The sequence below is a fragment of the Somniosus microcephalus genome, chromosome 32 (assembly GCF_052327205.1).
Source record: "Somniosus microcephalus isolate GS21.2 chromosome 32, FLI_Smic_1.0, whole genome shotgun sequence".
Taxonomy (NCBI): domain Eukaryota; kingdom Metazoa; phylum Chordata; class Chondrichthyes; order Squaliformes; family Somniosidae; genus Somniosus; species Somniosus microcephalus.
The window spans coordinates 29,886,235-29,904,230 of NC_141018.1; the positions used below are offsets into that span (position 1 = coordinate 29,886,235).

The following is a 17,996-nucleotide window of genomic DNA, read 5'->3' on the forward strand; positions in this document are numbered from 1 at the left end:
GAGAGGGTGCAGAAAAGATTTACGAGAATGATTCCAGGGATGAGGGACTTCAGTTATGTGGATAGACTAGAGAAGCTGGGGTTGGTCTCCTTGGAGCAGAGAAGGTAGAGAGGAGATTTGATGGAGGTGTTCAAAATCATGAGGGGTCTAGACAGAGTAGAGAGGGAAACCGTTCCCATTGGCAGAAGGGTCGAGAACCAAAGGACACAGATTTAAGGCGATTGGCAGGAGAACCAAAGGCGACGTAAGAAAAAACTTTTTTACACAGCGAGTGGTTAGGATCTGGAATGCACTGCCTGAAAGGGTGGTGGAGGCAGATTCAATCACGGCTTTCAAAAGGGAGTTGGATAAGTATCTGAAGGAAAAACATTTGCAGGGCTACGGGGAAAGGGCGGGGGAGTGGGACTAGCTGAAGTGCTCTTGCAGAGAGCTGGCAGGGGCTCGATGGGCCGAATGGCCTTTTTCTGTACTGTAACCATTCTATGATTCAATGATTCTATGAAGCAGGGAACCTCACACACTGGCGATATCCTGAGTGAAAACTGAGCTACCGCTGCCACCTACTGGCACTGTTATACAGCAGCAACATAACACCAGCCGCCCAGCACGGCACTCGAAGAGGATTAAGGACTGGGTTTATCAAGTGCAAGAGGATCACAATAGCGTGAAAGACAACACTGGATCAATACCAAAGTAAAAAGAGAACAGGGAAGGAAAGTCAGGAAGGTACTTTTTTTAAAAAGTACTCAACTTATTATAGAAGAAAATCATTCTTTCCACTCATTTATTTCAGTAAAAGAATGTCAACACATTCAAAACAAAGAAAGACTTGCATTTCTACAGCACCATTCACTACCTCAGGATGTCCCAAAACACTTTAAAGCCAATTTAGTACTTTATTTTTTGAAGTGTGGTCACTGTTGTAATGTAGGAAACGCGGCAGCCAATTTGCGCACAGCAAGCTACCACAAACAGCAATGTGATAATGACCCGATAATCATTGCTGCTGTAATAATCCTCGAGCTGGGGTTTCCCTCGCTGCTCGGTCACTTTGCTGGGGTCAATCATTATGCTTTCGCGCACCCTGGATTGTCACCACCTCAGGCAGCAGGGGTGGAGCTTCAAACAGGCCAGAGATCCAGTCCAGAGTGGGGTCCACTTCAGGGAAACACGCTACAGGCTGGGTCAAACATTCTCGCCAAGTGTCAGCCGTGGCTCAGTGGGCAGCACCCTCGCCTCTGAGTCAGAAGGTTGTGGGTTCAAGTCCCACTCCAGAGACTTGAGCACAAAAATCTAGGCTGACACTCCCAGTGCAGTGCTGAGGGAGCGCTGCACTGTCGGAGGTGCCGTCTTTCGGATGAGACGTTAAACCGAGGCCCCGTCTGCTCTCTCAGGTTGATGTAAAAAATCCCGCGGCACTATTTCGAAGAAGAGCAGGCGGGAGTTCTCCCCAGTGTCAATATTTATCCCTCAACCAACATCACTAAAAACAGATGATCTGGTCATTATCACATTGCTGTTTGTGGGAGCTTGCTGTGCGCAAATTGGCTGCTGCGTTTCCCACATTACAACAGTGACTCCACTTCAAAAGTACTTCATCGGCTGTAAAGTGCTTTGGGACGTCCGGTGGTTGTGAAAGGCGCTATAGAAATACAAATATTTCATTCTTTTGTGCCAAGTTGTAATTAATTATTTTCAAGAGAGTAATTTATTAAAAATTATCGACCCTCATCAATTCTCATTCAAATGGCTTCCAGTAGACAATTTATATTTTAGAAGGGCAATAAATAAATATATATATATAGCAGTAATTCAGATTCCCCCTTACATAATGAATCTTTCATCTAAGATATAAATTATACTTACCTTCTAACTGTAAGGAAAGGTGACCTTCAAATGGCATCAAGTCTCCGTCATTCTTACCGCTGGCAGGACAAGAAATCAAGTAGAGCATATTAGTGAGACAATGGGGCAGAGGAAGAGCGTGACAGGGAATGAGGGAGACAAGGCGAAAGATAACATGAGTGAGGAAAAAAGAGACAAACAGGCAAACAATGCAAGCATGACATGCAGACAAAAGAGTGAGGGAGAGACAGAGAGAGAGAGAGAGAGACAGGGAGAAAGAGAGAGAGGGAGGGAGAGAGAGAGAGGGAGAGAGAGGGAGGGAGGGAGAGGGAGAGAGAGGGAGGGAGGGAGAGGGAGAGAGAGACAGGGAGAGAGAGAGACAGGGAGAGAGAGAGACAGGGAGAGAGAGACAGGGAGAGGGAGACAGGGAGAGAGAGACAGGGAGAGAGAGACAGGGCGAGAGAGACAGGGCGAGAGAGACAGGGAGAGAGAGACAGGGAGAGAGAGACAGGGCGAGAGGGGGGGAGAGAGAGAGACAGAGGGACAGAGAGAGAGAGAGGGAGAGAGAGGGAGGGAGGGAGAGACAGGGAGAGAGAGACAGGGAGAGAGAGACAGGGAGAGAGGGAGGGAGAGAGAGAGACAGAGAGAGAGAGACAGAGGGAGAGAGAGAGAGAGAGACAGAGAGACAGAGGGACAGAGAGAGAGAGAGAGACAGAGGGAGAGAGAGAGAGACAGAGGGAGAGAGAGAGAGAGAGAGAGAGACAGAGAGAGAGACAGAGGGAGAGAGAGAGAGACAGAGGGACAGAGAGAGAGAGAGACAGAGGGAGAGAGGGAGAGAGAGAGAGAGGGAGAGAGAGAGAGAGGGAGAGAGAGAGACACAGAGACAGGGAGAGAGAGAGAGAGGGAGAGAGACTGAGAGAGACACACACACTAAGACCGAGAGAGAGAGAGAGCGCGTGACAGAGAGAGAGCAAGAGAGAGAGACAGAGAGGGAGAGACAGAGAGATGGAGACAGAGAGAGGGAGAGAGACAGAGAGAGTGAGAGAGACACAGAGAGAGGGAGAGACAGAGACAGAGAGAGGGAGAGAGATAGAGAGAACGACAGAGAGAGAGAGGGAGAGACATGGGGCAAAAAACAGACAGAGTGGGACAGGAGGAGTAAAAAAGGCAACAGGAGAAGGGACAGAGAGACACACAAAGAGGAGAGATAAAGAGAGAGCGAGACAAAGAGAAAGTGAAAAAGGAGGGAGGGACTGACTGCATTTGCTTTATAAACTTTAATGAAATGTTGGACACACACCAACGCCTTGAAATGAGACTCTCTGAATATTAGTCGACAAATAATTTGCATGTTTGTAGGAATGTTGATGCCTGCTATTTTATTGAAGGTCTGAGGGCCAATGTCTCTGTTAAGGAATGTCACTCAAAGAGAATCATTTCAAGGCACAAGAGCGAGAAAATGACCACTTTTCTAACACTTAACACTCAATAATACAGCCCGACTTTGGCCTCCTCCAGCAGTACATGTGGCAAATATTATTATATAATATATAATAGTGTCATTAGAATCCTGCTAATCAGAGCGACGATATTGGTCAAAGCTCACCGGCTACCCTTTAACATTTAAAACATAATAAAGTGATGCTTGTAAAAAGAGGGGAGCTGTATCTTTTAACACATCTGAATAGAATTTTTTAAACTTTAAAGTTGTTACTGGACGGACCGGTGGCAGTCTGGATCCCCTTCTGACAGTGCAATCCGCCTCCTGCGAACCTTGTGTGACGCCTCTGCCTGCGAAGAAATTCAACAAGCAGTTATGGAACGAGGATTGCGCCTGTTCAGTTTATTAGCGAGATCTTTTAGTCCCTTCCGAGTGCTAAAAGGGGGCATTACAGTTCCCAGGAAGACAGACCTGCATTTCTACGGCGCCTTTCACAACCTCAGGACGTTCCCAAAGCGCTTTACAACCAATGCCGTATTTTGTTTTGAAGTGTAGTCGCTGCTGTAATGTGGGCAACGCGGCAGCCAAGTTGCGCACAGCAAGCTCCCACAAAAAAAAAATAGGGTCACAGACTAAGGATAAGGGGTAAGCCATTTAGGACAGAGATGAGGAGGAATTTCTTCACCCAGAGAGTGGTGAACCTGTGGAATTCTCTACCACAGAAGGCAGTAGAGGCCAATTCATTAAATATATTCAAGAAGGAGTTAGATATACTTCTTAAGGCTAAAGGGATCAAGGGATATGGGGAGAAGGCAGGGACAGGGTACTGTGTTTGGATGATCAGCCATGATCTCATTGAATGGCGGAGCAGGCTCGAGGGGCCGAATGGCCGACTCCTGCTCCTATCTTCTATGTTTCTAAAACAGCAATGTGCTAAAGATCAGATAATCTGTTTTACTGATGTAGGTTCAGGGATAAATATTGGCCCAGGACCTTTTGAGGTCAGAGGTGAGAGTGCAACCAATTGAGCCACGGATGACACCTTAAAACAATATTACTCAACTGCCCATGTGTCTGAAGAAAACAGTTGTACAGAAATCTATTTTACCACGCTCTGGCGCTGGGGAGTGGTGGGTGTCGGTGCTCCAGATTGTTGAGTCGCGTCAGCCAGTGGCTCAGTGGGTAGCACTCGCCCGCCTCCGAGTCAGAAGGTTGTGGCCTCGACTCCCAAACTGCGAGACTTGAGCACAAAAATCCAGGCTGACACTCCCAGTGCAGTGCTGAGGGAGCGCCGCACTGTCGGAGGTGCCATATTTCGGATGGGACATTAAACAGGTGGACGTAAAAGAGCCCAGGGCACTATTTCAAAGGCTGATGCACAGATCAAGTATTTTTTTTGCTTTGCCTGCAATGCTGCACAGTTTCGACGTTAATTCTGACTTGTTATGAGAATATATTTAAATACAGGGGTTGAAAAAAATAAATAAATTCGCTTTGTAGAAATGATCTGCCGGCATTTCCCTCGGCACGGGCTCCAAGGGTGTCCCAGCGGGCGGAGTGAGTACCTACTTGGTTTGGCTGGTTCTGTTCCGCCAGGAGCTGAGTGGCCCGTCTTAAGTCGTGAACCTGGCGCTGCAGCTTTTGGCTCCTGTTCTTCTCCAGCTCCAGCTCCTGCTTGCAGGCGTCCAGCTCCACGCGGGTCAGCGGAGCGCTCTCCAGCTGAAAGCGGCCAGAATGTTACGTGTTATTCTGGGCCAAATCTTGCCAGCCACAACTTGTTGGCCTCGATTACTTCGCACAAACAGCGTCTCGCACCTCAGCCGGTCCCGTTATTTTTTGAAGAACTTGCTGGATTTGCGCATTAATGAGACCACACCTTGAGTATTGTGTGCAGTTTTGGTCGCCTTATCTGAGGAAGGATGTTCTTGCCATGGAAGGAGTGCAGCGAAGATTCACCAGACTGATACCTGGGATGGCAGGAATGACATATGAGGAGAGATTGGGTCGATTGGGCTTATACTCGCTGGAGTTTAGAAGAATGAGAGCGGATCTCATTGAAGCTGATAAAATTCTAAAAGGACTAGACAGACTAGATGCAGGAAGGATGTTCCCGATGGCGGGGGAGTCCAGAACCAGGGGTCACCGTCTAAGGATAAGGGGTAAGCCATTTAGGACAGAGATGAGGAGGAATTTCTTCACCCAGAGAGTGGTGAACCTGTGGAATTCTCTACCACAGAAGGCAGATGAGGCCAATTCATTAAATATATTCAAGAAGGAATTAGATATATTTCTTAAGGCTAAAGAGATCAAGGGATATGGGGAGAAGGCAGGAACAGGGTACTGAATTTGGATGATCAGCCATGATCGCAATGAATGGCGGAACAGGCTTGAGGGGCTGAATGGCCTACTCCTGCTCCTATCTTCTATGTTTCTATGTTAATTACTCGATAAACTCGTCGCAGAAAGTTTAGGGGCTGGTAATTAACATGAGGCATCGCGCAACTTTCCCCCCTCGGCTGGAACATAACTTTGCGCCCTAACTTGCTGGAAGCGCGAGCTGACAGCGGCATTGCGAGGGCAACCGGAACCGCCGTGAACCGCGGGACCGACAGTTTATCTCCTCCACCAATGAGATTTAAGGATTGAGAAGCAAACAGAGGAACGACCAAGAAGGAAACAGGGTGAATTCGTGTCAAATCAGGTCGAGAGAGAGAAATAGAGGGAAAGAAAGATTGGATTAAGAGAGAGTAAAAAGAGACAGAGAGGAAAAGTAAGACTTTTTTTTTTACATCTCCAACTACAATTTACTACCTGCAGGAATGAGACGGAACAGTTTAAATTGTTCGCTTTCTGGGCTGGAGTGATGGATTGGCATTGCATTAACAATTATCAAAGGGTACTTACGCTGTTAATTACCAGCCCTAACTTTCTGTGACGAGTTTATCGAGTAATTAATGCGCAAATTCAGCAAGTTCTTAAAAATAACGGGACGGCTGGGGGCGAGACGCTGTTTGTACTAAGTAATTGAGGCCAACAAGTTCTGGCTAGCTCTCCCAATGGCGCAGCAGGTAAATACACAGTGCCTAGCATAGTACTGGGCTAAATGTTCCAGGGAATCCCAGGTATAATGTTTTTTAAATATTTGTTCATGGGATGTGGGCGTTGCTGGCAAAGCCAGCATTTATTGCCCATCCCTAATTGCCCTTGAGAAGGTGGTGGTGAGCTGCCTTCTTGAACCGCTGCAGTCCGTGTGGTGAAGGTACTCCCACAGTGCTGTTAGGGAGGGAGTTCCAGGATTTTGACCCAATGACGATGAAGGATCGATGATATATTTCCAAGTCAGGATGGTGTGTGACTTTGAGGGGAACTTGGAGGTGGTGGTGTTCCCATGCGCCTGCTGCCCTTGTGAATGTTTAAGGTGGTGGATGGGGTTCCAATCAAGCGGGCTGCTTTGTCCTGAATGGTGTCGAGCTTCTTGAGTGTTGTTGGAGCTGCGCTCATCCAGGCAAGTGAAGAGTATTCCATCACACTCCTGACTTGTGCCTTGTAGATGGTGGAAAGGCTTTGGGGAGTCAGGAGGTGAGACACTCGCCGCAGAATAACCAGCCTCTGACCTGCTCTTGTTACCACTGTATTTATGTGGCTGGTCCAGTTAAGTTTCTGGTCAATGGTGACCCCCAGGATGTTGAAGGTGGGGGATTCGGCGATGGTAATGCTGTTGAATGTCAAGGGGAGGTGGTTAGACTCTCGCTTGTTGGAGATGGACATTGCCTGGCACTTGTGTGGCGCAAATGTTACCTGCCACTTATCAGACTGAGCCTGAACGTCGTCCAGGTCTTTGCAGGTTCTCAGTTAGGACGGCAGCTGGGTGGTCCAGTGGGTTAGCAAAAAGGGGGGAAGAGAATCAGCCTGTTCTCCCAGACTTAATGGCAATCCACTGCTTCATTGGAAGGTGCCCACGTGTGGACACCTGAGAGGTGTGATGCTCCCCACTGCCCAATGGCCCACTGACTTGGCAATCACACACGCCCACCTGGAGGAGGTGCTAGAGGGATGTTGGTACCTGTGAAGCCAAGACATTGAGAAAAAAAATTGGAGAGACAAAGTGATAAGTCACAGTCATGGAAATACATTGTGGGCACGTGTTCTCCCGCACACGCACGTGGGCATACACGAGCAGTCTCATCATTATATTGCTGAGCCCTCACAAGGTCACACCAATAAGGACACTTATCCCAAATCTAACTTTGAGGGCAGCAGGTTCTTGGGAATTCGTAACAACACAAGTCATCATTGAAAATACCTTAAATTTCTTCAATTCCATTTCCATCTCACTCTTCTCCTTTTCAAGTTCATGAATTCTGTTGCTGTTTAAAAACGAGAGGAACAATAAATGTCTTCATTTCCACCTCCTTGACCTTTCCATTGCTGTATCCCTACCCTTAATTCAAAGTGTACAGAAGAACATAAGAATTAGGAGCAGGACTCGGCCATACGGCCCCTCGGGCCTGCTCCGTCATTCAATAAGGTCGTGACTGACCTTCTACCTCAACTCTACTTTCCCGCCCTGCCCCCATGTCCCTTGCTTCTTTTAATATCCAAGAGTCTATCGATCTCAGCCTTGAATATACTCAACGATTCAGCCTCCACAGCCCTCTGGGGCAGAGAATTCCAAAGATTCACAACCCTCTGAGTGAAGAAATTTCTCCTCATCTCAGTCCTAAATGGCCGACCCCCTTATCCCGAGACTGTGATCCCCTAGTGCTAGACTCTCCAGCCAGGGGGAAACAGCCTCTCAGCATCTACCCTGTCAAGCCCTCTTAAGTATTTTGGAGCAGAGAGACAGAACTAATCACACAGCCACCCGCGTGTTAAGAAGCAAGGACTGCAGGAACTTACTGGTTCCGCTGCAGCTCGGTGTGGAGATTCTCCAACTTACTGGAGAACTTCGGAGAACCTCGTGGTGTCTGGAGGAATGGAGACAGGCGATGAACTAGTGATCAGGCAAAACTTAACATTCTCTCAATTTCCCGCCGGATGGGGAGCTGAGCACTTACAGAGTCGCTGGCGATGTCCTTCTGGAGCTGGAGGAGGTGAATGAGCCGCCCGCTCTCTTCTTGCTGCCTTTGCAGCTGCGTCCTCTCCGCCGTCATCCTAAACCAGGAGAGGTACGTGATCAATCGCAGCCAGGGTCGCGCCCCGCGCCAACGCTCACCGGGTATTGCAGCGGTAAAAGACCGAACAGACGGACGGACTTGCATTTACGCTGTATCTCATCACATCCTCAGGCTGTCCCAAGTGCTGCCCAGCCAATGAGTCTCTGGTACGCAGGCAGACACGGCAGCCGGTTTGTGCACAGCAAGAGCAAATTAGATTGGAGCATACTCCCGTTTCCTTCATCCCGCCACTGGCAGCCGTGCCTTCGGCAATTCCCTCCCTAAACCACTCCGCCTCTCTCTCCTCCTTTAAGACTCTCCTTAAAACCTACCTCTTTGACCAAGCCTGTCCTAATGTCTCCTTCTTTGGCATGGCGTCATTTTTTGCTCCTGTGAAGCGCCTTGAGACATTTTCCTACTTTAAAAGGTGCTATATAAATGCAAGTTGTTGTTGATGATCAGTTAATCTGTTTGGTGGTGTTGGTGGAGGGAGGTGTCGTGTATTGATTGCGAGTTTGACACCAGTCAATACGGTAATGTAATGTGCGAGTTTGACACCAGTCAATACGGTAATGTAATGTGCAATGCATTATGGGAATTACCCAGGAAAGCAGCAGTCGGCCATTTTACCAATAAAGGGAAGATTGCAGTTAGAAGCCTGTCTGCCTGACTCTGATTTAATTCGACGTATCTACATGCTTGATTGAACGCATTAAAGCATAGATACAACAGGAGGAATGGTTGCCAGGACATTGAGACAACTCCTTGCTCTTCTTTAAATACTGTAATGGGATCCGACGTAATAAAACTCACTACGCACTTGGTTTGAGTATAAAGCAAGGCTTTAATCAACTTGTTTCAGAACATGGAGGTCTAGTTGTCCTTCACTAGTTCCTTGTCTTACAAAATGTCCCTGAGCAAGCTGGGCCCACGCCCGAGTATTTATACTCCTTGGACGGCGCCACCAGCTGGCCGTCCAGCGTTATTTCATGAGTAGTTTCTTAATGATGATGAGATTTATACAGGAAACTTTCTGGTATCCGGCACGGACGGGACCGACCTGGTGCCGGTTCATCAACAATTCCGGATAACCGAACGCTATAGTAAAAGATACGGAGCTCAGAGCTCCGTATAAAGCAACAAACCCTGTTGCAGCTTCAAAACAATGGGCACAAGTTGCAAGCGTCTCTGTAGCTTAGCAACAGCTTCAGCTACACCCTTGCACAGCAACAAATGGAATAAATAAAGTAATTAAAAGTAAAAAAAGTTACCTGAACCGACTCCTGAATTTTGCCGGTGGATAGAGCGTTCCGGTTATTTAGGGGCCGGTTAATCGAAAGTTTCCTGTAACAGGATCTTTTATGTTCACTTGAACAGGCAGAGGGGGGCCTTGGTTGGACAGTTCATCTGAAAGACGGCACCACCGACTATGTAGCACGCCCTCAGTACTGCAGTACAGCCTAGATTAGGTGCTCAAGTCTAGGAGTAGGGTTTGAACCCACGGTGCAAGCTAGGGACCACTTGCGGCCTGGCCTCTCTCCTCGATCTGTCGAATTGTTTCTGGGCCTACGTTTGTGAGCTGACTGTTGTGGCGTGTTCACCAAGCCGCTCGCTCCCCTTTCCTCGCTCCTCGCTCTCCAGCAAAACAAGAGGCCACTATTAGGAGATAGAACTAGCGACAAAGCAAATGTGGCCGAAAGTCAGAGGGCATGGTGGAAGCTTGAGGGAAATGTAGCGAGACACAAATCAAGAAAATGCACGGTGGCATAGTGGTTAGCACTGTTGCCTCACAGCGCCAGGGACCCGGGTTCAAATCCGGCCTCGGGTGACTGTCTGTGTGGAGTTTGCACATTCTCCCCGTGTTTGCGTGGGTTTTCTCCGGGTGCTCCGGTTTCCTCCCACAGTCTAAAGATGTGCGGGTTAGGTTGATTGGCCATGATAAAAATTAGCCCTTAGTGTTAGAGGGGATTAAATATACGGGGTTATGGGGGTAGGGCTTGGGTGGGATGGCTGTCGGTGTAGGGACCGGGTGCTAGGGTTTGGATGATCAGCCATGATCTCGTTGAATGGCGGAGCAGGCTCGAAGGGCCGAATGGCCTACTCCTGCTCCTAGTTTCTATGGCAAAAAGTGTTCAAATGTCTCAGGAACAAAAATAAGTTGCACGGATGCAGGATGTGCTTTCAATGGTAAACCTAAAACTGCGATCGGCCCAAGCTTCCCAGTAATCTCAGTTAATTTGGGTATTTTGTGGGGGGGGGGGGAAAAAATCCCTGTAAAAACAGAAAACTCTACAGTGGTTTCCCGTCAAACCTGCTATTGCATTAGAGTGGCCGCTGAACTCAGCTTACAGGAGTTTTGTTCCCAATCCCTTTGCCAAGTCATAGATCATGTGACTGAAACCGATTCATACAACTATCAGGAAAGACTGAACAGGCTGCGTCTCGTTTCCTTAGAGAGAAGGGCGAGAGGTGACCGAATAGAGGTCTTTAAAATTATGAAGGGGTTCGACGTGGTAGATGTAGAATAGATGTTTCTGCTTGTGGGGTACTCCAAAACTAGGGGCCATAAATATAAGATAGTCACTAATAAATCCAATAGGGAATTCAGAAGAAACCTCTTTACCCAGAGAGTGGTGAGAATGTGGAACTCGCTACCTCAGGGAGTGGTTGAGGTGAATGGTATAGGTGCATTTAATGGGAGGCTGGATAAGTACATGACGGAGATTGGACTAGAAGGATATGCTGCTAGGGTTAGATGAAGTAGGGTGGGAGGAGGCTTGTGTGGAATATAGACCATGGACCAGTTGGGCCGAATGGCCTGCTCCCGTGCAGTAAATTCCATGTAATTTCAAATGAGAAAAACCATTATTACCATGGCATAAAAATACTGTGCATTGGACATGTTAACAGTGATTAAAAAAACAAGTTACCCTTGCCAGACTTTTCAAGGTTATGCAGTAACATCACTAACCAAGACAGAATATGTTGTTCAAAAGACTGTTAATGAAACACTCGACCGTACCTGGCTAATGCAGCCCTTAGCTCAATCAGCTCTTCCAGATCAGCCTCAAAGATCTCATAATCTCTCAGCAAGTCAGCCTGTGAAGAGGATAAAGAACTATCACAAAAATAGGCATCGATCTAAAACGAGTCCATGGCTGGCTTGGTTTAATCTTAGTTTAAATGTTAGGGTAGATAGATAGATAGATTTCTTGACACAAAAGGCATTCAAGGGGTATGGGGAGAGTGGGGGAATATGGTATTGAAATAGAGGATCAGCCATGATCATACTGAATGGCGGAGCAGACTCGAAGGGCCGAATGGCCTACTCCTGCTCCTATTTTTCTATGTTTCTATGTACAGTAGTCGTTAGGTCACTGGACGGGTAATCCAGAGGCCTGGACTAATAATCTAGAGAAACATAGAAACATAGAAACATAGAAGATAGGAGCAGGAGTAGGCCATTCGGCCCCTCGAGCCTGCTCCGCCATTTAATGAGATCATGGCTGACCATCCAAACTCAGTACCCTGTCCCTGCTTTCTCCCCATATCCCTTGATCCCTTTAGCCTTAAGAAATATACCTAACTCCTCCTTGAATATATTTGATGAATTGGCCTTAACTGCCTTCTGTGGTAGAGAATTCCACAGGTTCACCACTCTCTGGGTGAAGAAATTCCTCCTCATCTCTGTCCTAAATGGCTTACCCCTTATCCTTAGACTGTGACCCCTGGTTCTGGACTCCCCACCATCGGGAACATCCTTCCTGCATCTAGTCTGTCTAGTCCTGTTAGAATTTTATAAGTTTCAATGAGGTCCCCTCTCATTCTTCTAAACTCTTGCGAATATAAGCCTAATCGACCCAATCTCTCCTCATACATCATTCCTGCCATCCCAGGTATCAGTCTGGTGAATCTTCGCTGCACTCCCTCCATGGTAAGGACATCCTTCCTCAGATAAGGCGACCCAAACTGCACAACGTGAGTTACAAATCCCACCACGGCCATTTGAGAATTTGAATTCTAGAAATAATAAGTTGGTAACGGTAAAAGTGACCATGAAGCTGTCGGATTGTTGTAAAAAAAAACAACAGCTTCAATAAAGCCCTTTAGGGAAGGAGACCCACCCTCCTTGGCCAGTCTGGCCTCTACGTGACACGCCAATGTGGTTGGCTCGTTAACTGCCCTTTGAAGTGGCCCAGCAAGCCAATGAGGAAGTGTACTTTTATATTACAAAATGGCTTCACAAGGTACAGAATAGAAAACACAAAATGGCTTCCATAGATTAGTAATTGCTAGTTCTGCTGAAAAAGCAGAACTCTCCAATTAACAAAATGACCTCAACTGTTAATTAGAACAAAGGCCTTCAAAGGTACATACTGTAAGCCTCCCTATCTCTTTCTCATAGCTAGATGAAGAGAGTCCTTGAGTCATGTATAAACCAGGATAGGGAGGCTTACAGTATGTACCTTTGAAGGTCTTTGTTCTAATTAACAGTTGAGGTCATTTTGTTAATTGGAGAGTTACTCGGAAGTCGAGACTTCGACACCACTCAGTTGTGTCCAGGGCAACAAGGGGCAGAGCAATAAATGGGCATGATTCACGCGGTCCCTTTAAATTTCTCTCAATGGGCACGGTTCATGTATAACACTCCATCCCCGTGCGCATAAAGACGCAAGATGCCCTTACAGTGGAGATAGAGTCCTCATCTAACGCACGACTCTCCCGCCATTGGTGATAAACAACACGGCCTTCCGACAGCAGCGGCGGTGACCCAGATGTTGGCCTGGCTCACAGCTGTATCCCCACATGTTCAGCAGTGGCAATCACGGGAGCAGCAGCGCCGAGCTAAATAAACAGGGGGAGAGCGGTAGGCGGAGGTCTCGGCTCTCCGAGTGCCTCTCCACCTCGATTCCCCTTCTAGAGATCACAGCATTTACAGCACAGTCGGAGGCCATTCAACCCATCGCAGCTCTGCAGGCTCTCGGACAGAACTTAATCCCATTCCCTGCCCTTTCCCCATTGCCCTTTACATTTTTCTTCAGGCATTTATCCAATTCCCTTTTGAGAGCTATGATGGATTCTGCTTCCACGGCTTCTGGTAGGGGCGCCCCACGCCCGAACAAACCTTCTGCATAAAATAAATCCTCCGAACCTCTTCTTTTGGTGATGATCTTAAATCACCGACTAATGGAAATAGCTTTACCCGATTAACTTGGCAGAAGCCCTTATAATTTCGAACATCTCTATCGGAATTTGAACACCTGCAATACAGGAAACTCTTCCGTATCCCGCACCGACGGGACCGGGATGGTGCCAGTTGATTAAAAACGGAGAGGTATATCTACCGAGGCTATTTTTAAACAAACAAAAATTAAAAAATCAAGAAATGTGCAGTATAATTGGGTACTCACTTACAGGATGTTGTGTTAAATGGATTCGGACTCGGCAACATTTCCGGTTATTGAGGTGTTCGGATCGGAAGAGACTTCCGACAGCGCCAAGAAGCCGAGTAGTGGCAGTTTGGAGAACTACCCCCACTGACTAACTCGGCCACCGCGGGAGACTCGGACTCGGACTCGGCAACATTGCCGGTTATTGAGGTGCTGTTTTCGGAGTGAGAATTTTGCCGGTTAATAGAGAATTCTGGATATTGAGGTGCCGTTTAAACGAGAGTCTAAAACAGGACATCTTATTGAGGTCTATATAACTGCAACACTTCTTCATGTTAATGAAAGGTCAGAAGCTTACACAGCCCACAGAATCGGGGAGTTAAGGTGGTGCTTGTTGGTTTTCCCCATAGCCCCCCTCCACCTCTGTATCTCCACACAGTGACATAGCTGATATCGGTAAGACAGTTCTACCAGTGGAATCATTCAGATAAACCGCTTCTTCGGACATATGCCAATTGCTGTTGTCCCTGTAAAAGGCCCCGCACCTTCTCACTCCTGCTCTGGTGCTTCACAGCCGCTGGTTGCAGCTCCTTCTCCTTGGCTTTAAGAGCGACGGCAGCTTCTTGCCACTTCCCCTGCCAGTGTTGAGCCACTTGATGCTGCTTCAGGGTGACCGCTGCCAGCTCCTCCGCCCTCCGCTGCAACTCGGCCTCCAGGCGCTGGCTGTGCTCTCTCAGTTCAGCTTCGGAAGCCCTGAGAAGAAAAAAGTCCCAGCGTAAATTGCACTTTACAGCCTTCCGGACTCGAGATCGAGTTCAACAATTTCAGACCATCACCTCGGCCCCCATTTTTTCAGATGGCAGCTGTTGATGATTCTGCCATTCCCATTTACACCTCCTCTAGACCCATCTTTTGTTTCTTTACTTGTCCCATTACCATCTCCTATTGCCTTGTACAGGAAACTCTTTTAAGAACATAAGAAATAGGAGCAGGAGTAGGCCAATCGGCCCCTCGAGCCCGCTCCACCATTCAATAAGATCATGGCTGATCTGATCCTAACCTCAAATCTTCTATCACTCTGCATCCACCCGAACCCATGTGATCTCCCGGGAGAGGCGAAAAACCAGATAAAGACCCAATGGCCAATTTGGAGAAAAAAATCTGGGAAATTCCTCTCCGACCCATCTAGGCGATCGAAATTCTTCCAGGAGATCACTCTGTCCCTATATTTTCTACAGTACTTACCTTCTGTAAAGGCGATCTCCACCCCAGCCAGGAACAGGAATAAAACCATCTCCTGAAATCTAACACAGAATTAGAACACAGTAGGAGCAGGATCAGGCTACACGGCCCCTGGGCCCACTCCACTACCCACAGGGCCATGACCATTCCGAACCTAGACTCATGTCCAATTTCCTGCCCGCTCCCCGTAACCCTTAATTCCCTTTACTTCTAGGAAACTATCTATTTCTGTTTTAAATTTATTTAATAATGTAGCTTCCACAGCTTTCTGGGGCAGCAAATTCCACAAACCTACCACCCTCTGAGTGAAGAAGTTTCTCCTCATCTCAGTTTTGAATGAGCAGCCCCTTATTTTAAGATTATGCCCCCTAGTTCTAGTTTCACCCATCATTGGGAACATCCTCACCACATCCACCCGATCAAGCCCCTTCACAATCTTATATGTTTCAATAAGATCGCCTCTCATTCTTCTGAACTCCAATGAGTAGAGTCCCAATCTACTCAACCTCTCCTCATATGACCACCCCCTCATCCCCGGGATTAACCGAGTGAACCTTCTTTGTACTGACTCGAGAGCAAGTATGTCTTTTCTTAAGTATGGACACCAAAACTCTATGCAGTATTCCAGGTGCGGTCTCACCAATACCTTGTACAACTGCAGCAATACCTCCCTGTTTTTATATTCCAACCCCCTAGCAATAAAAGCCAACATTCCATTGGCCTTCTTAATCACTTGCTGCACCTGCATACTAACTTTTTGAGTTTCGTGCACCAGGACCCCCAGATCCCTTTGTACTACAGTACTTTCCAGTTTCTTGCCATTAAGATAATAACTTGCTCTATGATTTTTCCTGCCAAAGTGCATAACCTCACACTTTCCAGTATTGTATTCCATCTGCCAAATCTCTGCCCACTTACTTAGCCTGTCTATGTCCCTTTGCAGGTTTTTTATGTCCTCCTCACTCACTACTTTCCGTCCCATCTTTGTATCATCTGCAAACTTTGATATGTTACACTTTGTATCCGGGACCGGCGTGGTGCCGGTTGATCAAAAAGTCCGGATTACAGAGAGGTGATACTTACCAAGGTACGAGAGCCCCGTACACGGCTACAGATGCAGGAGCCCCGGTTACACGGCACTTGTGCAGGAGCCCCGGTTACACGGCACGTGTGCAGGAGTCCCGGTTACACGGCCACAGATCCAGGAGTCCCGGTTACAGGGCCACAGATCCAGGAGTCCCAGTTACACGGCCACAGATCCAGGAGTCCCGGTTACACGGCACTTGTGCAGGAGCCCCGGTTACACGGCACGTGTGCAGGAGTCCCGGTTACACGGCCACAGATCCAGGAGTCCCGGTTACATGGCCACAGATCCAGGAGTCCCTGTTGCACGGCCACAGGTGCAGGAACCCTGGTTACACGGCCACAGATCCAGGAACCCCGGTTACACGGCCACTAATATATAGTAAAACTTACCTGAACCTACTCCTGAATTTTGCCGGTTAAGAGAGATTTCCAGATAAAGAGAGTTTCCTGTACTATCATATCTTTTGTCATTTAATCTCTCCTGCCTTCCACCCTATCACAGACCTTCCCTTTTGTTCTTTCCTCCCCTCCCCCCTCTCCCTGCCCCTGCACTTGCTTAAAACCTTGTTATATCTCTAACTTTTCCAATTCTGACGAAGGGTCATCGACCTGAAACGTTAACTCTGTTTCTCTCTCCACAGATGCTGCCCGACCTGCTGAGTGTTTCCAGCACTTTGTTTTTATTTCAGATTTCCAGCCTCCGCAGTATTTTGCTTTCGTCTCAACGGAAATGAGTGAGGTTCAATATTGATTACAGGAAACTCTCGATTTACCGGCACCTAAATAACCGGAAATCTCTGTTAACCGGCAAAATTCAGGAGTAGGTTCAGGTAAGTTTTACTTCATATTAGTGGCCGTTCCTGGATCTGTGGCTGTGTAACTGGGGTTCCTGCACTTGTTGCTAAGCAACAGGGACGCTTGGTCTGTGGCCGGGGTTCCTGCACCTGTTGCTAAGCAACAGGGAAGCCTGGATTTGTTGCTGTGTACGGAGCTCTCGTACCTTTTAAACTATACCTCTCTGTAATCCGGACTTTTTGATAAACCGGCACCACGCCGGTGCCGGATAAAAAAGAGTTTCCTGTACCTTTCTCCGTATGGAGAGAGGCAGGTGAACAGCCATTAACAGTCGAGCAACCTTTCCTTGTTTACCTGAGTTCCTTGCAGCTTTTCTTCAGAGTGAGGAGCTCGCCCTCGTGGGTTCTGTCATCCGCCTGCACAGCAGTCAACAACATCTCTTTCTCGCTCACCAACTGGCCACGTTCCGTTTCCAAGGCTTCGATTTGATTGCTGAAGATCTTCTTCTCGGCCTCCAGTTGACGGGCCTGGTCCTGGCACAGCTCCAACTTCAGCCGGAGCTCGCCGAGCTCGGAGGTGAGTTTCTCGTTCACCTGAAAAGGAACAGCGCGAGCAGTTTAGGAAGACAAACGGTATGTTGGCCTTCACTGCAAGAGGATTTGAGCACAGGAGCAAGGATGTCTTATTGCAGTTATACAGGGCCTTGGTGAGACCACACCTGGAGTACAGTGTGCAATTTTGGTCTCCTTACCTAGGAAAGGATATACTTGCCATAGAGGGAGTGCAGCGAAGGTTCACCAGACTGATTCCTGGGATGGCAGGACGGTCATATGAGGAGAGCTTGGGTCGACTAGGCCTGTATTCACTAGAGTTTAGAAGAATGAGAGGGGATCTCATTGAAACATATTAAATTCTGACTGGGCTAGACAGACTGGATGCAGGGAGGATGTTTCCCCTGGCTGGGGGTCTAGAACGAGGGGTCACAGTCTCAGGATACGGGGTAGGACATTTAGGACTGAGATGAGGAGAAATTTCTTCACT

General features: G+C 47.8%; 1 protein-coding gene across 3 annotated transcripts in view; it reads right to left on the reverse strand.

The window, feature by feature from the left end:
* LOC147097356 (uncharacterized) overlaps positions 1–17,996 on the reverse strand; it is a 167,318-nt gene that overhangs the window by 89,975 nt on the left and 59,347 nt on the right. For 2 of the 3 annotated variants that reach the window (XM_085972265.1, XM_085972264.1), the window contains exons 10-18: positions 17,310–17,548; positions 14,378–14,585; positions 11,465–11,541; positions 8,344–8,440; positions 8,186–8,253; positions 7,590–7,653; positions 4,856–5,005; positions 3,569–3,636; positions 1,867–1,925 (exon numbers count right to left, since the gene is read on the reverse strand). In XM_085972265.1, the coding sequence (XP_085828391.1) occupies positions 1,867–1,925; positions 3,569–3,636; positions 4,856–5,005; positions 7,590–7,653; positions 8,186–8,253; positions 8,344–8,440; positions 11,465–11,541; positions 14,378–14,585; positions 17,310–17,548 (1,030 nt within the window). Of the gene's footprint in view, positions 1–1,866; positions 1,926–3,559; positions 3,637–4,851; positions 5,006–7,589; positions 7,654–8,185; positions 8,254–8,343; positions 8,441–11,464; positions 11,542–14,377; positions 14,586–17,309; positions 17,549–17,996 lie in introns of all 3 variants that reach the window. The other variant, XM_085972266.1, reaches the window with a different exon arrangement.